The sequence below is a fragment of the Papio anubis genome, chromosome X (assembly GCF_008728515.1).
Source record: "Papio anubis isolate 15944 chromosome X, Panubis1.0, whole genome shotgun sequence".
In the NCBI taxonomy this organism is placed as follows: domain Eukaryota; kingdom Metazoa; phylum Chordata; class Mammalia; order Primates; family Cercopithecidae; genus Papio; species Papio anubis.
In genome coordinates this window covers 80428664-80451822 of record NC_044996.1, presented here as the reverse complement: position 1 = coordinate 80451822, position 23159 = coordinate 80428664, and the positions used below count along the sequence as shown (strand labels likewise).

The 23159-nt window shown below is 49.7% G+C and overlaps 1 protein-coding gene across 2 annotated transcripts; it reads left to right on the top strand.

Moving 5' to 3' along the window:
- Positions 1-2528: 2528 nt before the first annotated feature.
- GJB1 (gap junction protein beta 1) lies at positions 2529-13619 on the top strand. Of its 2 annotated transcripts, none has more exons than XM_003918994.4 (2): positions 2529-2631; positions 12109-13619. In XM_003918994.4, the coding sequence occupies exon 2, from the start codon at positions 12125-12127 to the stop codon at positions 12974-12976; it is 852 nt and encodes a 283-aa protein (XP_003919043.1). In that variant the 5' UTR covers positions 2529-2631; positions 12109-12124; the 3' UTR covers positions 12977-13619. The 2 variants fall into 2 exon arrangements, with proteins under 2 accessions (XP_003919043.1, XP_003919042.1); XM_003918993.5 differs by lacking the exon at positions 2529-2631 and adding an exon at positions 11607-11750.
- Positions 13620-23159: the final 9540 nt, after the last annotated feature.

The window sequence follows — 23159 nt, the reverse complement described above, 5'->3', positions numbered from 1 at the left end:
ATATTAACCTGTAGTTTCCCTTCCTAGGAACTCCGCTATGTATAGAAACTCTCTCTTCTGGTCAAACAGGTCTGCCTACCGTTCCCCAAACACAGCTCACAGCTTCCTGTCACCTGAAATATTTGTCCCTCCATCTCCTTTATGACCCACATCCAACTCTGCCTTTCTGTTAAACCTACCCTTTTCTTCTGCATCTGAACTTCTGGCATCTCATATCTACATATGGCATTTAGGAGAAACTCCCTTGTAGTTACTCAGGTCAGTGCCTCATCTGTCCTGTTAGCTTAGAATCTTCTGGAGTCAGGGACCACCTGTAACTCTGATTCTCAGTGGGACCCTGTAGAGCTCATCAGCTGTGATATAGTGGTCAAGTGAACAAGTTCTGGAGCCAGACTGCCTGGGTTCAAATCCAGCTTTGTTACTTACCAGTAGCCAGCTAACCTCAATTATGTCACTTAACCTCTGTGTGCCTTAATTCCCCTGTAACACGAGAATATTAGTAGTGCCTACTTTGTAGGGTTATTTTGAAAATCAAACAAAGTAATACAAGACACTTTGAACATTGCCTTTTATGCATTCAGTACTCGGGAAACGGTAGTCCTCTTTATCCACTACAACTTGTACTCTCAGAGGGAAGAATGGTGTTCAGCCTGTCCCCCACCCACCATGATGTCCAGCTCAGTTTTGCCTTTCACCAGGTTTACCAGGCACAACTAAAGGATTCCCTATCTGGCTTTAAATGTCCTCCATACTCTAAGCCTCTTAACTGACTGACAGTTTCCTCCACAGCCCCTCAACACAGTCCTGCCTCCTTACTGGCTCCCAGATATGCCTTGCTCCTTCCTACTCTGTGCCTTCACTCACACTGTTCCTCCTCCCTGGAATGCTAACCCTGTCCTTCCCCTTCCGGCTCCTACCTGTCTTTTACGTCTCCACTCAAACCTCACCTCCTCTAGGAAGCCTTCCCTGATTACTTCAGCTTACTCTCATCATTCCCTTCTCTGGACTCTCTCAGGAATCAAAGTTACAACCACATGATTGAATACACACTGATATTTTTCACAGCAATTTATTGGGTCTTGGTCCCCTCTCCTCCAGAAGTTCGGCAGGGCATGATAGCTCACACCTGTAATCCCAGTGCTTTGGGAGGCTGAGATGGGCGGACCACTGGAGCCCAGGAGTTCAAGACCAGCCTGGCCAACATGGCAAAACCCCATCTCTACTAAAAATACAAAAATTAGCCAGGCGCCTGTAATCCCAGCTACTTGGGAGGCTGAGGCAGAAGAATCGCTTGAACCCGGGAGGCGGAGGTTGCAGTGAGCCAACATTGCACCATTGCACTCTAGCCTGGGTGACAGAGTGAGACTGCAACTCAAAAAAAAGTTGATAAATCTCTTATGAACAGTTGGGATGTTTTCACCTCCTTTGCTACCTGCACCCGGCACATAGCCCTTTGTTGGGTTCCTAGTAGGTGTCCAACACTCATGGACTGATGTATCCATATGCCCAGGCTTGGCTAAGGAAAGCTGAGGCCCTGACTCCCTTTCTAGCAGTGAGCTCAAGCTGGAGTGAAGAACAGAAGGCAGGGGGCCAGTTTCTCTGCTAACTTCCCTTATTTCTCCACTGCCATTCAGGCCACAGAACCCAGCAGGGTCTTCAGGTAAGCCGTCAGTGGTGCAGACCTTGAAACTAGACTGATCCCTCAGTTAATGGTTGACATTCTCTGTTTACCTTAATGATTGCCAAGATTCATTGCTGCACATGATACACTTTGCAGTTCAACTGCCTTGGCCTTGAGGGTAGAAAGCAATTTCTGAGGTTTTAGGGTTCTGGGATAGGATTAGAAATACTCTGGTCCATCCCCAGCCACTCAGGATGTGGACAATAAGCAAGTGGCTGAAGGGCACCCTGGTACTGCCATATGGTGGGAAGCACTGCCAGCTCCCATCTTGACCTCAGGTGCCAGCAGGCATCACCCATGGCTTTTTCCTCCCCGTTGTCATATAATGTGTTTATTTATTTATACTTTTTGTAGAGATGGGGTCTTACTATGTTACCCAGGCTGGTCTCAAACTCCTGGCTTCAAGTGATCCTCCTGCCTTGGCCAAAGTGCTGGGATTACAGGCATGAGCCACCATACCCAGCCCTGTCATATAGTTTCAGAGGCTGGGAGCTAGAAGAGTTGACCAGGATGGCAGCCTGTACAGGATCCATCTCTGCAGCTTGCCTGCACTGTGGATCTACCTAAGGCTAGGGCATGGGGGAAGCCTGAGGGATGCTGAGGAGCACAGGTCCAGCTCAGTCTCCCAGAGAGACTAAACATGGGTGGGTGACAATGATGCCTCTCTTCCTCTGGGACAAGGCAGTGACTCCAGGCTATGTGATCTGTCTCTCCAAACTCATAGGGCGCTCAGAGGATCAATCGTGTTTAATGACTGTATGTGGGAGGAGGTGGGGCTGGTTAATGTTTGTCTGGTTCCTCTTGGGCTGTGGGCCATTTCTGGCTCTGGCCCTGAGCTCGTTGTCCCTCCCCTGGGCTGGGCTGACAGTACCTGGTGGCATAGGGCAGACACACCTGCAGACATTCTCTGGGAAAGGGCAGCAGCAGCCAGGTGTGGCAGTGACAGGGAGGTGAGGAGACTGGGGGCTGAGGGAGGTGGGCCAGGGAGGGCTGATGTGGCACAGGGGGCCGGAAATAGGGGCCGGGTCTTGCCTTCTATTGACCTCCGCCTTCAGTCACTTAGGTCCCTTCCATGGTTCCTTCTGAAGCTGGGGTGAGGCCCCTCCTACCAGGTGCCAGGCTTGCTTAGCCTCTCTCTGCAGCCTCTTTCCAAGTTCGGTGTTGCTTCTCCTCTCACTTTTTTCCTTCAGCCAAAGATTCCCCTTATTTCCATAGGGTCAGATTCGCAGGAAGACTTGAGGGACCCCTAGGTGCAAGGTGGCCAAGTTTGTCTCTCTGAGACATTTCCTGCCGCACAGGGTTAGGGTTTAGTGGGAATGTTGGGCACTGCCAGGTGCTGTTTTCCTTCCTTGATTACAAGGCAAAGCAGGCATGCACCCAACACGGTGCTGCGAGTGGATGAATAAAGCGTGTTCAGCGGGCTGCAGAGGGCTAGCCAACAGGGCCAAGGATTTGGGAGCGTGTGTTTCCACTTTCTGGAAGGAGGCAGACAGACTCAAGCTGAACTTGGAGTAACTGATGGTTTGGAGATTTTTTTTTTCTTTTTTTTTTTTTTTTTTTTGAGACAGAGTTTCACTCTTGTTGCCCAAGCTGAGGCGCAATGGCGCAATCTTGGCTCACCGCAACCTCCGCCTCCTAGGTTCAAGCGATTCTCCTGCCTGAGCCTCCCGAGTAGCTGGGATGACAGGCATGCCCCACCATGCCTGGCTAATTTCATATCTTTAGTAGAGACAGGGTTTCTCCATGTTGGTCAGGCTGGTCTCAAACTCCCCAACTCAGGTGATCTGCCCGCTTCGGCCTCCCAAAGTGCTGGGATTACAGGTGTGAGCCACCGTGCCCGGCCGGTTTGGAGATCTAAAGGAGAGGTGTTCCCCAGCTGTTTGAAAGTTTTGCAGCTGTTGGGAATGGCACAGCAGAATGTGTAAACTTAGAAAACGAGATGAGGAGAGGAGAATACAGACAAGAGGGGTTTTAATGGAGAGAAGTATAGATTAGAATGCAGCCTGGCAATGGAAAAGGGACCCAGGCTTGGGTGAGGGGCCAATACGATTCCTACTCTTTCCTACTCGCAGCACTTGCTTACCACCTGTGTAGTAAGTTACTCAGCTTCTGTTAACCTTCATTGCCTCACTTGTGAGTTGCAGACAATAGCTCCTGGCTCACAGGGTTGTTGTGCGCGTGAGAGTCTGTGACTATACACACAGGGGGCACTCCATAAATGGCAGCTGTTATAATAACCCAAGCAGAGAGCAACAGGAAATCAGGTGGGTGATGGAAGAGTAAGGGAGTAGCGTCCAAACAATGGGGAAGGGAGCTGGCATGAGCAGAAGCTCTCCGAAAAGACTGCAGCAGAGAGGGGGAAAGAACAAATTGGAATGAGCTAGACTGGACCTGACCCAAGCCTGGCCACGGAATACGTATGGCAGGGTAGAGAGGCTAAGTCCAGTGACTGAGATACTGTAGAACCACAGGACGGAGGCAAGAGAGAGAAGCAGGGGAAGGGGAAGAGAGCTGGAGGAGTTTGGCCTTAGCCACACCAAACTGATGAAGGCAGCCAGAAATTCCTAAGTAAATCTCAAAGAAAACCCCATGTCCCTTCCTGACGAGTGACTGCCTGTGAAATGGGGGAGGGAGCATGGAGTCGCAGGCTGAATGTAACCCCATCCATCCCAGCCCGTCCCTCTTCCCCAAACCCCACATCACAAGGATTTTCCTGTAGTTGGAAGGATAGGGAGGAGATGAGGGCAGAAACAGAGAGAGACAGAGACAGACTAGACGAATGTGTGTGCACGCGCGCGCGTGTGTGTTTGTGTGTGTACGTGCCAGCATACGCAGGAAAGTGTATAGGTTTTTGAATAGTAGGCCTGGTCTCAGTTAGAATGCAAACTCCTTAAAGGAAGAGAGGCCGCCATAAGCAGCACTATATACAAATACTTTGAGGTAAGAAAATAAACTTGGAACTTGATTCTACCATTTAGCAGCAGTGCAATTGCCGTTGAGGCAAATTACTTAACGTCTCTGAGCCTCAACTTCCTTGTCTGAAAAATGGGGATAATATTACAGGACTGTTGTAAGGACTAAGTGAGATCACCTGATTTTGCACTGTGCTTGAGTGCTAGGGCAAATCTAAATTTGGCCAAATCTAAATTAGGGCCAGAGCCTGACAAGGCCAGAGAAGTCCTGTCTAATTAAACATGAGAGCAAAACACACCTGCAGCAACACCGAGGATATCAATACCTGGACTTTAACCCAAAGTCACAAAAACAGTTTGGATTTCAAAATCAGGTCACTCCCCTGGATGTTTTTAGAATGAAATCCTTGAGGCATTGATGTTGACATAGGGATCAGTTCTCCTTCCACAGGGAACAGCAAAAATTGAGATCACAGCACCCAGACAAGGGTCCTTAGAGGCCCCACAGGGAGCTACTGGCTATGTCCCAGAAGCCTCAAGAAGAAAAGAGGCGGAGAGTTACAAGAACCTAGAAACTCAGGGGTGGCCAGGATGTCTGTGGCACACCCCTGAAGGGCAGAAAAAAGAGAACAGCTAAGGTTTGCTTTGCAGTTTGAGAAAGCAGCCCAAGAAAGGTAAGGAAAGGGAAAAGCAGACCAAATCAAGAGGCAGCAAAAAATCCTGGGACAGAAGGAGAGGGAAAGAGTTGTCAATTGCTACAACAAAAGTACCTTAGAAAAAAAAGAGCTGGGCCAGGCACAGTGGCTCCGCCTGTAATTCCAGCACTTTGGGAGGCTGAGGCAGCAGGATTAACAAGGTCAGGACTTCAAGACCAGCCACAATATGATGGGGCCCATTTCTCATCTAAAAGTGTGAACATGGTGACCGCACCTGTAATCCCAGCTACTCGGGGAGGCTGAGGGCAAGGAGAATGAACCCTGGGGAGGCGGAGGTTGCAGTGAGGCAGGATGCCTGCACTCCAGCCTAGGGTAACAGAGCAAGACTCATCTCAAAAAGAAAAAGAAAAGAAAGAAAGAAAAAAGAAAAGAGTTAATCAGTGTGGAAAAAAGGAGGAGGGGCCTAAAAAGAAAATAGGACATAGCAGTTTCGAATCTCCCTCCCTGTTCCTTCTTTTTTTTTTTTTTAATCTCCCTGTTCTTAAAAAATACCCACAGAAAGTAAAGTTATACTTGTAGCCAACTAGAGCTTGGGAAAAAGTATGTGCTCTGTGAGAATCACATGTGAACCGGGGAGGCTGAGGCTGCAGTGAGCGAGATGTGCCACTGCACTTCAGCAGGCTACAGAGTGGAGACCCCGTCTCAAAAAAAAAAAAAAAAAGTGTGTGGCCAGGCGCAGTGGCTCACACCTGTAGTCCAGCACTTTGGGAGGCCAAGGTGGTAGGATCACGAGGTCAGGAGGTCGAGACCATCCTGGCTAACACTTGGTGAAACCCTGTCTCTACTAAAATACAAAAATTAGCCAGGTGTGGTGGCGAGCCTGTAGTCCTAGCTACTCAGGAGGTGAGGCAGGAGAATGACGTGAACCGGGAGGCCGAGGCCTGGCCGAGGTCGGCGCGCACTCCGGACTGGGTGACAGAAGCGGGCTTCGCTCTCAAAAAAAAAAACCAGTGTGTGTTCTGGAGTCAGCTTGATCTGGCTCAGATTCCAACTCTATCCTTAACTGACTATGTGACTCTTAGATAAGTCCTTTCACTTTTCTTTGCCTCAGTTTATCATCTGTGACACAGGATAGAATCAAAACTACCTCAAAAATTTTTTTGAGGATTAGCGAAGTGCATGTGCAGGAGCCTGGCATATAACAGGTGCCTCAATAATTTTTTAAATGTCATCTCTGCACAATGTTGGGAGAGTCTTGTATTATTATTTGCACAAGGATGAGCTGGAATGCAGTTAGCACAGTGGAGAGCTCACTGCAGCCTGCGACCTCCTGGACTCAAAGAGATCCTCCTGCCTCAGCCTCTGGTAGCTAGGACTATGGTGAATGGCACCAGCCACCATGCCTGGATAATTTTGTGTTTCTTTTTGTAGAATGAGGTCTCACTATGTTGCCTATGGCTGGTCTTGAACTCTGGACTCAAGCGATACTCCCACCTCCAGCCTCCTTTTTTTTTTTTTTAAGAGACAAGGGTCTCCTGTGTGCCCTGGGAATAGCCCTGGCCAGGGAATGACCAGGTGCAGTGGCACTCACGCCTAATCCCAGCACTTTGATCGAGGCAGGTGGATCACGAGGTCGAGTGTCGAGACCATCCTGGCTAACATGGTGAAACCCTGTCTCTACTAAAATACAAAAAAAAAAAAAAAAAGAAAGCTGAGGTAGAGTGAACGGCTGCATGCTGTAGTCCCAGCTACTCAGGGTGAGGCAGAAGAATGGTGAACCGGGAGGTGGAGCTTGCAGTGTGAGCCGAGATCACGCCGCATGTTCCAGCCTGAGTGACAGGTGGGCTCATCTCAAAAAAAAAAAGAAGACAGCCCAGGTTATTCTTTTTATTATTATTATTATTATCATCATTGTTGTTGTTGTTGTTTTATTTTATTCTTTTTTTTTTTTTAGAGACAGAGTCCTGTTCTGTCACCCAGGCTGGAGTGCAGTGGCATGATCTCGGCTCACTACAACATCTGCCTCGGGTTCAAGTGATTCTCCTGACTCAGCCTCCTGTAGGTAGCTGGAACTACAGGCATCTTGCCCGGCTAATTTTTGTATTTTTAGTAGAGGCAGTTTCACCATGTTGGTCCAGGTAGTCTCCCGAGACTCCTGACCTCAGGAAATCCTGATCTCTGCCTCCCAAAGAGATGCTGGGATTACAAAGCGTGAGCCGCATGCCTGGCCTTTTTTTTTTGTTTTCTTTTTCTATTTTTTTTTTTTTTTTTGTGGAATGCTCTGTCTGAGGTGGAGTGCAGTGGCACAATCTGCTCATGGCTCCGCCTCCTGGGTTCACGCCATTCTCCTGCCTCAGCCTCCCAAATAGCTGGGACTACAGGCACCTGCCACCACGCCCGGCTAATTTTGTATTTTAGTAGAGGCGGGGTTTCACCATGTTAGCCAGGATGGTTTCTATCTCTGACCTCGTTTCCACCACGCCTCAGCCTCCCACTTGGGATTCAGAAGTGAGCCACCTTGAGCTTTTCTTTTTTAAATACAATAGAGGCGGGGTCTTGCTATATTGCCATGATGGTCTCAAGCTCCTGGGCTCAAACGATGCCCACCTCCAGCCTCCCAAAGTGCTGGGATTCCAGGCGTGAGCCACTGCACCTGGCCTGGGTTTTTGTTTTGTTTTGTTTCCCAGAACCAGAGTCTCACTCTTTTCCCCAGGCTGGAGTTCAGTGGCAGGATCTCCACTCCTGCAACCTCTGCCTCTTGGGTTAAACAATTCTCCTGCCTCAGCCTCCTGGGTAGCTGCAGGATTACAGGTGCCATGCACCACATCAGCTAATTTTTAGTAGAGATGGGGTTTCACCATGTTGGTCAGGCTGGACTCAAATCCCTCAGTGATCTGCCCACCTAAGCCTCCCAAAGTGCTGGGATTGCAGGCGTGAGCCCCTGCACCCAGCCAGTTATTAATAATTCTCTGGCTACCTGTTCTAGGTGTAGCATCTCACTGCCTGGAAGCATTTCTTTTTCTTTTCTTCTTTTTTTTTTTTTTTTTTTTTTTTTTTTTTTTGACGGAGTCTCACTCTGGCTCTGCAGGCTGGAGTGCAGTGGTGCAATCTCGGCTCACTGCAATCTTCGCCTCCTGGGTTCAAGCGATTCTCCTGCCTCAGCCTCCCGAGTAGCTGGGATTACAGGTGCGTGCCACCATGCCCAGCTAATTTTTCTAATTTTAGTAGAGTCGGGGTTTCACCATGTTGGCCTCGATCTGCTGACCTCGTGATCTGCCCACCTTGGCCTCCCAAAGCATTGGGATTAAAGGCATGAGCCACCGTGCCCAGCCTCTGAAGCATTTCTTTATGGCTAGCTGTGATGCCTAGTGCAACAGCTTTGCATGTAGATTCCTAGGCTTGGGAGAAAGGGCACCCATATCCCTGCTTCCCCATGCTGGTTGGCACATGACATGAACTCACTAAGGCTATTTATTTAGTTAGTTAGATGAAGAAACCTTGTTCTGAGAAGTAATCTATGTCCTGTGGACTGTCCTTCTTTCCCCTGATTCTTTCATCCCATTTCCCAACTTTCGCAGTTGCTGTTACCCCACCCCTTTCCTCTACAGCATAGAGGACCATCCAGGGCTGAATATGAGGCTTCTTCCACAACCACTTGCTCTGCTGTGGAGCATGCATTGGGGTCAGGAAATTACTCCAGGGATCACTGCATCTCCTATGGTCCAGCCCTGCGTGTCCTCCTCACATTCAGTTTCCTGCTGCTAGTATGATCTCCTTGCAACTTAATGGCAGAAGTGGCAAGAGATGGGAGAAGCCTTCTTAGCCTGCCTAAGGGATGGAGGAGAATTTCCTCCCTAGAGCAACTGGCAAGCTCCTGAAACCACGAGGTTACAATATGCACTTGGGGTTGGGGGCTGGTCTCAGACAGACCCTATAGGTCAACAACAGCATCGGGGGCTGCTCAAGGTCGCTCACGCCTGTAATCCCAACACTTTGGGAGGCAAAAGTGGGAAGATTGCTTGAGCCCAGGAGTTCAAGACCAGCCTGGGCAACATAGCGAGCCCCCGACCTCTACAAAAAAAAAAAAGAAAAATTCGCTGGGCATGGTGACACATACCTGTGGTCCCAGCTAATTGAGAGGCTGAGGTGGGAGGATCGCTGGAGCCCAGGAGGTCAAGGCTGCAGTGAGCAGTGATTGTGCCACTGCACTCTAGCCTGGGTGATATAGCCAGACCTTGTTCCCATCCTCTTAAAAAAAAAAAACAAAAAAAAAAAACCCCACAGCATTAGGGAGAAAAAGGAGAGATCTTGGGTTTGGCAGACCATTTACTCCCCCAAGGCAACTTTGTTTTCTCTTCCCGAGAAGAATTTTTTTTTTTTTTTTGAGATGGAGTCTTGCTCTGTCGCCCAGACTGGAGTGCAGTGGTGCAATCTTGGCTCACGGCAACCTCCGTCTCCGGGGTTCCAGTGATTCTCCCACCTAGCAGCTGGGATTACAGGCATGCACCACCACACGCAGCTAAATTTTTGTATTTTCAGTAGAGATGGAGTTTCACTATGTTGGCCAGGGTGGTCTCAAACTCCGGACCTCAAGTGACCTGCCCACTTCAACCTCCCAAAGTGCTGGGATTACAGATGTGAGCCTCTGTGCCCGGCCCCTGAGAAGATTCTTAACCCCTTTGGTCACCAACTATGATCCTGGAGCCGGGCTAAGAACTTTTGCAGATTGTCTCGTTGAATCTCACAATAACCCTGGGTATTAACCTCATTTATAGATGAACAAGCAGGCTCGGAGAAGTTTAGTAGCTAGCCCAAGGTCACATCAAGTGAAGAACCAGAATCCAAACCTAAAGCTATGTGACTATAGGTAAGAGTCACAGCCTATCTCCTGACCCTCTGTTTGCTCAGTGACTTTTTTTTTTTTTTTTTTTTGAGATGGAATCATGCTCTGTCACCCAAGCTGGAGTACAATGGCATGATCTTGGCTCACTGCAACCTCCGCCGCCCAGGTTCAAGCAATTCTCCTGCCTCAGCCTCCTGAGTAGCTGGGATTACAGGTGTATACCACCACGCCCGGCTAATTTTTGTATTTTTAGTAGAGACGGGGTTTCACCATGTTGGCCAGGCTGGTCTCGAACTCCTGACCTCAAATGATCCACCCGCCACAGACTCCCAAAGTGCTGGGATTACAGGCGTGTGCCACGGCACCCGGCCTGCTCAGTGACCTTTTGCTTTCTCCTTCTGGCTTATGCTCACCGTGTGCCCACTTGACCACCCCCTGCATGAGTTCCCTTTCCTGAAACTCAAAGAGAGACGGCCAGGGTTTGCTCCATGACACTGGAGTTGGAATGTGCTCACGGATTGACAGCTTCCATACTTCTTGTGCCTTTATGGTTAACATTCGCCTTTGCTTTTTTGTTTGTTTGTTTTTGTGATAGAGTCTCACTCACTCTGTCGCCCAGGCTGGAGTTCAGTGGTGCAATCTTGGCTCACTGCAACCTCGGCCTCCTGGGTTCAAGTGATTCTCCTGCCTCAGCCTCCCGAGTAGCTGGGACTACAGGCTCGTCCCATCACGTCCGGCTAATTTTTTGTATTTTCAGTAGAGACAGGGTTTCACCTTGTTAGCCAGGATGGTCTTGATTTCCTGATCTTGTGATCCGTCCGCCTCGGCCTCCCAAAGTGCTGGGATTACAGGCGTGAGCCACTGCGCCGGGCCTTTTTTGTTGTTGTTGTTGTTGTTTTTAATGGTTAGCCTTTGCTTTCTACGGACACTGTCTGCAGAAGCACAAGGAGCCTGCTGTAGAAAGACTTCTGTCTCAGATACATTGTTTCATCCTACTTATACTACCGCTTTGTAACAGTGTGACCTTGAGGAGTTACTTACCTGAGCTTCAGCTTCTTCATCTGGAAAATGGGATAACAGGCTTCCTAAATGGGTCGAAAGAAAAAAGGTGTGGAACAACACTCAGCACAGTTCCTGGCTTGATAAATGAGCTCTGTTTCCTCTCCATATTCCGGAGGGGATCTAAGCCTCAGGGAAAATCCTGCTGACCTTAAACTTCTGATGGGGCCATGGGGAAGGGCCTCAGCCCAGAGCCTCCGGGTCCCCTGAGGTCCCCTCTTCACATCCACCTGCCTGAGTTTTATCTCCCTCCCCCGCGTGGCCATTCTTCTGGTGGGGCTATGGGGCGGGTGCGGCGATGGACCGGGCGGGCACAGAACAGGTGGGTGCAGGCTGGGTGTCCGGCGCTGGGACACAAGTGCTCTGTGTGTAGGGTGGGCGGAAGTCAGGGCGTTTGATCTGAATTCTAAAGGGCGTTGTTCAGAGCCCCACAAAGGTCTCATTGTGCAGACACTGGGTATAAAGCAGCATATGACTCCCCAGCACCGGGCGGTGATGAATTGGGACGCAGGCGCGGAGCCCAGGGACCACTCCCCCTGCACAGACATGAGACCATAGGGGACCTGTCTGGGTGGCCTCAGGGATAGGCGCTCCCCAAGGTAAGAGGGCTTTGTTGAGTTTGCCCCAGGTCTGGAGTTAAGGAGCTAGGGAACAGGGAGCCATAGGGGATGGCTGATATCGGAACAAGACGGGCTTGGCAAAGAAAGGGGCTGGCGAGAAAAGAATGTTGGATGAAAGCAAAGAAGGGGGATGGGGCTCAGGGAGGTCAAGTCAAGTGAGTGAGGAGGAGGAGAAGCTGGCAAGGGGATGGGGTGACGAGGAAAGTCATGACCATCCTTCCTTTCCTGCTACTGGCTCTTGGAAGAGTTGGGTGGGGGGAGTGCGCAGGCAGTGCTATGGCGCCCGACTTTCCACCCCAGCTTTCTGACAGCTTGCTTCATGGCTGGTGTTTTGCAGGTGTGAATGAGGCAGGATGAACTGGACAGGTTTGTACACCTTGCTCAGTGGCGTGAACCGGCATTCTACTGCCATTGGACGAGTATGGCTCTCGGTCATCTTCATCTTCAGAATTATGGTGCTGGTGGTGGCTGCAGAGAGTGTGTGGGGTGATGAGAAGTCTTCTTTCATCTGCAACACACTCCAGCCTGGCTGCAACAGCGTCTGCTATGACCAGTTCTTCCCCATCTCCCATGTGCGGCTGTGGTCCCTGCAGCTCATCCTAGTTTCCACCCCAGCTCTCCTCGTGGCCATGCACGTGGCTCACCAGCAACACATAGAGAAGAAAATGCTACGGCTTGAGGGCCATGGGGACCCCCTACACCTGGAGGAGGTGAAGAGGCACAAAGTCCACATCTCAGGGACACTGTGGTGGACCTATGTCATCAGCGTGGTGTTCCGGCTATTGTTCGAGGCCGTCTTCATGTATGTCTTTTATCTGCTCTACCCTGGCTATGCCATGGTGCGGCTGGTCAAGTGCGACGTCTACCCCTGCCCCAACACAGTGGACTGCTTCGTGTCCCGCCCCACTGAGAAAACCGTCTTCACCGTCTTCATGCTAGCCGCCTCCGGCATCTGCATCATCCTCAATGTGGCCGAGGTGGTGTACCTCATCATCCGGGCCTGTGCCCGCCGAGCCCAGCGCCGCTCCAATCCACCCTCCCGCAAGGGCTCGGGCTTCGGCCACCGCCTCTCACCTGAATACAAGCAGAATGAGATCAACAAGCTGCTGAGCGAGCAGGATGGTTCCCTGAAAGACATACTGCGCCGCAGCCCTGGCACCGGGGCTGGGCTGGCTGAGAAGAGCGACCGCTGCTCGGCCTGCTGATGCCACATACCAGGCAACCTCCCATCCCGCCCCCGACCCTGCCCTGGGCGAGCCCCTCCTTCTCCCCTGCCGGTGCACAGGCCTCTGCCTGCTGGGGATTACTCGATCAAAACCTTCCTTCCCTGGCTACTTCCCTTCCTCCCAGGGCCTTCCATTTGAGGAGCTGGAGGGGTGGGGAGTTGGAGGCCCCCTATGCCAGTGCTCAAGGTTACTGGGAGTGTGGGCTGCCCTTGTTGCCTGCACCCTTCCCTCTTCCCTCTCCCTCTCTCTGGGACCATTGGGGACAAGAGATGGGATGCTCCGACAGCGTCTCCAATTATGAAACTAATCTTAACCCTGTGCTGTCAGATACCCTGTTTCTGGAGTCACATCAGCTGGGAGGGATGTGGGTAAGTGGAGCGGAGGGCGGGGGTACTGTGGACATGTGGGTGGAGAAGGGAGGGTGGCGAGCACTAGTAAAGGAGGAACAGTGCTTGCTGGCCACAAGGAAAAGGAGGAGGTGTCTGGGGTGAGGGAGTTAGGGAGGGAGAAGCAGGCAGATAAGTTGGAGCGGGGGTTGGTCAGGGCCGCCTCTTCCTCTAGTCCCCAAGGCCTCTCTCTGCCTGAAATGTTACACATTAAACAGGATTTTACAGTAAATGAAGAGGTGGCTCGTGTGTTTGTCAAGTTCTTTCTCCTGCAACCTCTGACCTCCCCCAGGATGAGCTGGCCTTGGGTTTTTACTGATTAAGAAAGGAATAGGGCAAAAGAAGTAGTTACTTGAGTAGCTGAAGCTGCAAATGAGGAACCACTACACTTCTGGGCTGCAGAGCCAGCCGCTGAGCCATTCTGCCCTGTTGTTGTTGTTGTGGTTCTTGTCTTTTTCGTTGTCTAATAACAGCTTTATTGGGATTTAATGTAATACCTCCTTCCTCTGATTTTGAAAAGATTAAAAATGACAACTCCCTCTGAAGAGACAAGAAATGATTGGGAAATTTCTCATGCCCCAGACAGTGGCACACATTCCCTGGGCACCTCGGTGAGAGCCCCTTCCCCACACACCTGGAGAACTATCTCCTTATTCCCTCCAAACTCAGCATCCCCTACAAGCTGATGTCCCACAGTCCACCTGTTGGGTTGCACGATGACCCTGGCCCCTTTCCTCTGGACATAGCCCCTAATTCCATCCTCTTTCCCAGTTTCCTTCTCTCAGGAATCAATGCTTCCCACTCCAGAGATGCCTCCACACAGGTCAAACGTTTCACAGCAGCAGTTTCCTCACCAGCATCACCCTTCCCTGTCAGCTGTGGCAGGAAAAGCCCCAGGTTGAGACTTGGAAAAGCTGCGCTGGAGTCCTGGCGCTGTCACTTAGCAGCAAGGCATTCCCTTCCCCGAGCCTCAGCTTCCTTATGAGCAAAGGAGAACTGGCCCAGCACATCTCTCAGCATCCTTCAACACTCTGTGCTTCTGGGATTCCTAAAAGACTTCCCCAAGTAACAACGCATCATCTTCCTGCAGCCTCACGGGGGTTTCCTCAAAGTCACTGCCCCCACAAATAGCCTCTCAGAGTAAAAGTTTCCCCCATGGCAAGTTTGCCTCCTCAGCTTCCTCACCTCCAAACAGGAGAAATTATTTGTCACTCCCTCTGAGAGTATGTGGACTCCATGTAGGAAGTGCTGGATATCAGAAAGGGAGAGAAAATCAGACACAATCTCATACGAATTTTTCTCCCTTGAAACAGTTTTTCCTCTTCAGAGAGAAAGCATGGAAGTTTTCCTTATTTGAGATTTCTCCTTTAGAAAAAAAAAAAAGGAAGGCTGGATGTGGTGGCTGTAGTCCCAGCAGTTTGGAAGGCCAAGGAGAGAGAATCACTTGAGCCCATGAGTTTGAGACCAGTCTGAGCAACATAGACAGACCCCATCTCTACAAAAAAAAAAAAATTAGTCAGATGTGGTGGCATGTGCCTGTAGTCCCAAGCTATTTCGGAGGCTGAGGTGGGAGGATAACTTGAGCCCAGGAGGAGGTTGAAGCTGCAGTCAGCCGTGATCATGCCACTGCACTCCAGCCTGGACCAGAGAGTGAGACCCTGTCAAGACAGAAACGAAGGAAGGAAGGAAGGAAGGAAGGAAGGAAGGAAGGAAGGAAGGAAGGAAGGAAGGGAGGGAGGGAGGGAGGGAGGGAGGAAAGGAAGGAGGGAAGGAAAGGAGACCTTTAGAGGCCGAGGCAAGAGGATTGCATGAGGTCAGGAGTTCAATACTAGCCTGGACAGCATAGCAAGACCCTATCCCTATCTCTATTTTTTAAAAATTGAAAGAAAGGAGAGAGTAAGTGTTCCTTTCCACCACACTTAGCAATCCCTGAGAGAGAGCTTCCTCGGCCTTAAAAGAGGAACATTCCTTTCCTACAAGAAATTTCCTTTCCCCTTAGAAACTGACATTATGTTCCATCAGAGGAGAGGTCCCACCCCCTCACGGTGGAAAAGATTCCTTTTCTTATCGAAATCCATTCTCTTCACCCACAGCAATAAAACAAACACATCCCCTCTCCATACAACATGCCATCAGGAGAAATATTTTCTTTTGAAAATTCCATCCTGGTCCTGGGCGGAAGCAGGGAACCTCATGCCCTCTCCACATTGAGAAATGCTAACCCCACCATCACATCAGAAATGTGGTTTCTCTTGTAAGATTCTACCAATCCCCCTTGGAAAGAGACTCCAACTCTAGATCAAGGCTTTCCTCTCCAGGGGGCAGTGGTGGGACAATAAAGCTATCAGGCAGGGTGTTACAGCCCAAGTGGGAGACACAGGATTCTTGGGTCCCATGAACCAGGTAGGAGCAGGCCCAAGGAACCTTGAGGGCAGATGGTGGACACAATGTCTCAGGGAGGTAGGAGGCAGAGTTAGACTGACTCCAAGACTGACTTTTCAAATCAGGCTCTGTCACAAAGAGTATAAGAGAGAGACATCGAGGCAAATGAGGCATGCTCTCTGCCACGCAGTAGAAATTCAATGTACTGAGTGACCTGGGTTTTGAAGAGGACATTGGAATTAGGAGACCTTGTTCTCCACTGATGAGCTCTGTCCCCTTGGACACGTGATATTTACCCTCTCCAGGTCTGTTTCCTCATCTCCAATAGAGAGTTAATAATAACCTCTCTACCTCTTTCACAGAACTTGTGTGAGAATCAGACAAGATGTGTTCAAAAGCTGGTTATGAACTAACGGTAAAGTAAGATAAGATAGTATCGTAAGCACTGAGACCATGGCCTTACGACATGCTAAAATTCTCATTGAGCCAGAAAGGAGTGAGGCTGGCTCAGTGCTTACGACATGCTAAAATTCTCATTGAGCCAGAAAGGAGTGAGGCTGGCTCAGGTAGGCTGAAGCTAGTTAAAACGATTTGGCAATAATAGTGTTGGCTCCCCCAAGGAGTGGACACCAGTCCAAACAGCAAAGTCCAAGAGAGGTTGCAAACCTGAGCATGATTCATTTAAGGATCAATATTCAAGGGGTCTGATCAGGAGGCAGAAAAGGCCTAGTAACAGGAAGCTCTTGCATGCTGTATCTCATGGAACTGGTCCTTTTAAGAATGTCTATGATCTTTTAGAGGTGTCTATGCACAGAGACGCCAGGAGCTGGGGGGCAAAGGAACAGAGGCAGATGAACTAGGAGAGTAATCAAGGCCTCCAGCCAGCTGAGTTGGGATTTGAAAGCAAGCTGCGGTATCCATAGAGAATTGGCATGGCAACCACAAACTGGTTCAGATGTTCAATCAGATAGCCTGGGTGCACACAGTGGGGGCTAGAGGGGAATGTTTGCTCCATTTACTGACTCCACAGTACTTAAATGCCAGACCTGGCCTATGGTGCAGAAGGGGCTATACAATCGTACGAAACTGAGCTCCTGTTGATTCCTGGAGTAGGCCAGGGAGAATGTACAGGGTCAAATGGAGAATGGATTGGGACATTCCAGCAAAGGGCAAATAAAACAGACAAAAAATACCCTACAGATATGACAGGAGTTGGCTGGACACAGTGGCTCATGCCTGTAATCCCAGCAATTTAAAAGTCGCGCCAGGTAGATCTGTCTGAGCCAGGGAGTTCGAGACCATCCTACAACATGATGAAACCTCTGCCCTGCTAAAAATACAAAAATTAGCCAGGCGTGGTGGCACATGCCTATAGTCCCAGCTACTCAGGAGGCTGAGGCAGGAGAATTGCTTGAATCCGGGAGGTGGAGGTTGCAGCAAGCCAAGATCGTGCCGCGGCACTCCAGCCTGGGCGACAGAGTAAGTGAGTAAATTTACTCAAAAAAAAGTCAGGACCCGGGTGGCTCATGCCTGTAATCCCAGCACTTTGGGAGGCCAAGGCAGGTGGATCACTTGAAGTTATGAGTTTGAGACCAGCCTGGCCAACATGGTGAAACCCCATCTCTACCAAAAATACAAAAATTAGCCCCGTGTGGTGGCAGGCACCTGTAATCTCAGCTACTTGGGAGGCTGAGGCATGAGAATCGCTTGAACCCGGAAGGCAGAAGTAGCAGTGAGCCGAGATCATGCTACTGCACTCCAACCCAGGACAGAGCCAGATTCTGTCTCAAAAAGAAAAGAAAAGAAAAGAAAAGGTATGATGGGAGTGATACCTTCAAACTTGTGTGTTTGGAAGGTCAGTCTGCAGCTGCATGGAGACTGGATCGGGGATTGAAGACTGAGACAGATTGACCAGGTACTGCCAGGTGCAGTGGCACACCTGTGGTCCCACCTACTTGGGAGGCTGAGGTGGAAGGATTCATTGAACCCAAGAGTTTGAGACTAGTCTGGTCAACATAGTGAGACCCTGTCTTAAAAAAAAAAAAAAAAAAGCCGGGCCGGTGGGCTCAAGCCCGTAATCCTGTTCCCTGGGGAGGCTGAGACGGCGGATCACGAGGTCAGGAGATCGAGACCATCCTGGCTACCATGGTGAAACCTGGGTTCCTACTTTAAAAATACAAAAAACTAGCCGGGCTTAGTGGGTGGCGGGCTTCGTGGTAGTCCCAGCTACTCTCCGGGAGGCAGGAGAATGGTGTAAACCCAGGAGGCGGAGCGGTGAGCTGAGATCCGGCCACTGCACTCCAGTCAAGAGCGACAGAGCTTGCACTGCCCCCAAAAAAAAAAAAAAAAAAAAAAAGACCAGCTATGGAGCTATTGTAATAGCCCAAGTGGGGCCTATAGAACTAGGACAGTGGCAGAGAAATATGAAGAAGAGACAGGTGTGAGAGACATTTTGGATGTAGAACCTACAACAGGACTTCATGTCTGAGTTAGGAAGTGGAAGAGCCAAAACAGTACTTGAGGTTTCCTTTCCTCCTTTGACGAGTTCCAATCATTCAAAACTCATCTCAAACGTCGTTTCCTCTGTGAAGCTGCCACCTCTTCTCTCCCCACTGACCAAGTCCCTCGGAAAGAACGAGTCTTCCCCTCCACTCTGAATTCCCACAGTATGACTGTGGTGTATGTGATAAGAGCACTTATCCCATTATGTGGTGCCAGGTGCGGCGACTCACACCTGTAATCCTAGCTGCTCGAGAGGATGAGGTGGGAGGATCGCTTGGAGACCAGCCTGGGCTACACAGTGAGACCCCGTCTCTAAAAAATACCACCACCACCACCACCACCACACACACACAAAAAAAGAAAAGCACACAGGCCAGGCACAGTGACTCATGCCTGTAATCCCAGCACTTGGGAGGCCGAGCAGGTGTGATCTGCTGGAGGCCAGGGAGTCAAGACCAGCCTGGTCAATATGGCAAAACCCGCCCTATTAAAATACAAAATGGCTGGTATGGTGGCTCAAGCCTGTAATCCCAGCATCTTTGGGGAGGCTGACGGGTGGATCAATGAGGTCAGGAGATCGACCATCCTGGCTAACATGGTGAAACCCCGCCTCTACTAAGAAATACAAAACTAGCCGGGCGAGGTGGCGGGCCTGCAGTCCCAGCTACCGGGAGGCTGAGGCCGAGAATGGCGTGAACCCGGGAGGCGGAGCTTGCAGTGAGCTGAGATCCGCCACTGCACCCAGCCTGGGCGACAGGAGCCGAGACTGGCTCAAAAAAAAAAAAAATACAAAAAAAAAATACAAAAAAATTAGGCAGGCGTGGGCAGTGGGAACCGCATCCCCAGCCACCAGGAGGCTGAGGCAAGAGAATCAGTTGAACCCAGAGGCAGAGGCTGCAGGCCGGATCGTGCCACTGTACTCCAGCCTGGGTGACAGAGTGAGACTGAAAAAAGAAGGAAGGAAGGAAGGAAGGGAAAGAAGGAAGGAAGGAAGGAAGGAAGGAAGGAAGGAAGGAAGGAAGGAAGGAAGGAAGGGAAGGAAGGAAGGAAGAAGGAAAGGAGGGAGGGAAGAAAAGATCGCCTATAAAATCCGTGTCTTAAAAAGAAAGAGGCCAGGCTTAAAAAAGGTCACGCCTGTAATCCCAGCACTTTGCAAGCTGCCTAGGCAGGTGGTGTGGATCTCCTGAGGCCAGGAATTGGAGACAGCTCGGCCAACATGGTTTAACCCCAGGCTCCAATAAAAATAGAAAAATCAGCTGGGTGTGGTGGCACGTGCCCGTCATCCCAGGTACTCGGGAGGCTGAGAGCAGTATAAACAACAACCCGGAGTGGAAGGTGCAGTGAGCTGAGATCATATTACTCATCCTGGCTGACAGAGCAAGACTCCATCAGAAGGAAGGAAGGAAGGGGAAGGAAGGAAGGAAGGAAGGAAGGGGAAGGAAGGAAGGAAGGAAGGAAGGAAGGGAAGGAAGGAAAGAAAGGGAGAGAGAAAGAAAGGGAAGGAAAAGAGAGAGGAAAAGAAAGAAACCATTGTGTGGTAATCACTTGCATAAGCTTACCACATAGTAGGTGCTTAGTAGCCTGTGGAATTCAGGGCAGCAGGGAAGAAGACATAGGCATGTGCAAAGGTTCAGAGTCTTGAGAGAGTAGAGTGTGTTCACTGTGACTAGAGCAGAAAATGATGGAATGGGGAGTGGGGTGGTTGCAGTAGGAGATGAGACTGGCAAAGCAGGTCGGGGCTGGTCAGTGAAGACTCTCATAGAAATGCATGCAGGTTTGCACAGGAGTCTGGACTCCAGTATCACGTGTAGAAGCCCTTCTGACATAAAAGTTAAGTGCCTACTAGATTAACAGGCAATTCTGTACTCATGATCATGGATGGACTGTAGAGGTCTTCAGGAGATCCAGATCAGGGCAGACCTTTGCACAAACAGATGTGTTAAAGTTGACAGTGAACTATGGAAGAAAGACCAGAATTATTTGAAAGTGGACTTCAAGGAGAAAGGGTAATTTACATACGATGGTGACCAACTGTTCTCCATTTTTTTCACCACAACTGAAGCCCCTGTGAAAAGTCAGTGTCACATAGTGATTAAGAGCGTTGTTGGCCAGGTGCAGTGGCACACACCTGTAATCTCGGTACTTTGGGAGGCTGAGGTGGGCAGATCGCCTGAGGTCAGTAGTTCGAGACCAGCCTGACCAACATGGAGAAACCCTGTCTCTACTGAAAATACAAAATTAGCCAGGCGTGGTGGCGCATGCCTGTAATCCTAGCTACTCGGGAAGGCTGGGGCAGGAGAATAGCTTAAGCCCGTGAGGCAGAGGTTGCAGTGAGCCAAGATCGCGCCGTTGCATTCCAGCCTGGGTAACAAGAGTGAAACTCCGTCTCAAAGAAAAAAAAAAAAAATTGTTTCCTTCCTACCTGTGTGAGTTTGACCATGTTACTTGGCCACTCTAGGCCTTAGTTTCCTCATCTGTAAAGCATGACTACCTGTGTCACAGGGCTGTAGTGAGGATTAAATGTGTTCATTATATATAAAGCACTTCAAACAAGGCCTGGTCGATAGTAAGTCCTACACAAGGATTTGCAGTTATTATTTCATCTTGCCATCTTCACTGCTTCTCCAGCTATTCACCAACTCTCTCAAACACTGAGTTAAACTCTTTCTCACCTAATTAACATGCTTGCTTTTTTTTTTTTTTTAAGACAGGGTCTCACTCTATTGCCCAGGCTGGAGTGCAGTGGTGCCATCATAGCTCACTGCAACCCCAAACTCCTAGCTCCAGTGATCCTCCCTCCTCAGCCTCCCAAAGTGCTGGTATTACAGGCGTGAGCCACTGTGCCTGGCCTAACATGTTTTCCTGACTATCTAACTGTCCATTGTCATGTGCGTGTGCTTAAGCAAGCAAGTCTGTATGTTTGCATGCATATGTATCATTGTGTTGACACATATGACCACATTCACATGTATGTGGGAGGATGGCTGTGAGGGGAGTGCCCATTTTTTTTTTTTTTTTTGAAACGGAGTCTTGCTCTGTCACCCAGGCTGGAGTGCAATGGTGTGATCTTGGCTTACTGCAACCTCCATCTCCCAGTTTCAAGCGATTATCCTGCCTCAACCTCCCGAGTAGCTGGGATTACAGGCATGTGCCACCACGCCAGGCTAATTTTTGTATTTTTTTTGTAGAGATGGGGTTTCACCATGTTGGCCAGGCTGGTCTCCAACTCCTGACCTCAGATAATCTGCCTGCCTCGGCCTCCCAAAGTGCTGGGATTACAGGCGTGAGCCACCGCGCTTGGCCAAGTGCCTTAACTCTTAATGTAGTTTTAATGAAAAGGATGTTTCCCAATCATAATATGGTCTGAAACTTTATGACCAGGCTTAGAAATGACTTAGGTGGGCCAGGAGCACCATACTGTGGAGCACCTAATATGTGCCAGATTTGGTGCTGAATTAAGCACTGACATGTATACTGGCAAGGTAGCTATTATTATCCCCCTACTTGTAGATGAGGAAATGGAGACTCAGAGAAGTTAAGGAATATGTCCAAAGGTTGCACTGCAGAGCTAGAATTAAAACCTAGTCCCATTCTAATCCAAAACCTGTGCTGTTTCCTCTATTCCAAAGTAACCACTCTAGCTGGGCATGGTGGCTCACACCTGTAATCCCCACACTTTGGGAGGCCGAGGCGGGTGGATTGCTTGAGGGCAGGAGTTCCAGACCAGCCTGGCCAACATGGCAAAACCCCGTCCCTACGAAAAATACAACAATTAGCCAAGCGTGATGGCACATGCCTGTAATCCCAGCTACTCAGGAGGCTGAGACGGAAGAATCGCTTGAACCCGGGAGGCGGAGGTTGCAGTGAGACGAGATGGCACCACTACACTCCAGCCTGGGTGACCGAGCAAGACTCCCTCTCAAAAAAAAGCAAACACAAAAACAAACAAACGAAAAAGACAAAGTAACAACTCTATGCTGCTTTAGGAAGTGTTTCAGGGCATGTGGGGTGGGGAGCTCAGTATGATATTAAAATATCCCTAAGTACTAACGTGCTGGAAAACAACATGTTTGTACAGGACCCCTAAGGTTAAGAGAAAGAAATGGTGAAAGTTGAGGAAGGGGCTGCCCTGCACTCAGGCAAGGAAGGGCAGTTTTGTGGGGAGAGGGCCCTTCTCAGGAGGTCTACCCGGAGCAGGATCCAGAAATTGTCCATCCCTGGGAAGGGAGGCAACTTGGGGAGTACAGGGAAGATGTGGAGAGACAGTTATTCGGAACCCCTTACCCTCGTTTGGCCTAAGTCAAGATAAGCTGTTGAAACTGTCGCCCTTTCTCTCCCTCCACCTTAGGGGTCCCAAACACACTTTATTTTCCCTCAGTCTCCCCTAATCCCTTTCTGTTTCTGCTCCAGCTTTCTTCAAAGGACAAAGCCTTTCATTCCTCAGTTAGAGATAATTGTCCTGAAATGCAGATACCTGGGAGAACTCATTCACACTAAAATATAATCAATTAACCGACAAGTTCTGGTAATTCTGCTTCTCAAATCTTTCTCAAATCCCTTTTCTCCTCAGCATCCCCATTGCCACTGCTGCTTTCCTTCAGGCCTTGCCAGAATCTAACTGAAAATGTGGAGGAGAGTGAACTTGGATTAAAACACTTGCTCCATGCCAGGCACTGCGCTAAACATTACCTCCTTTAATCCTCACTGTCACTGAGGCAAGCTCCGTATTGTTCCCATTTTAGAGACAAGGAAATCAAGGTTCAAGTAGGTTAAGTAACTTGCCTTGGTCACACAGGAAAGAAAGGGCTGAGCCGGGGAATTGGAATTCACATCTGGTGGATGCCAAAGGCAAAGCACTAACCATTTCTTTTTCTTTCCTTCCTTCCTTCCTT

Coding starts and splice junctions, on each gene's coding strand:
- GJB1 (XM_003918994.4), top strand. CDS start 12,125: ATGAACTGGACAGGTTTGTACACCTTGCTCAGTGGCGTGAACCGGCAT.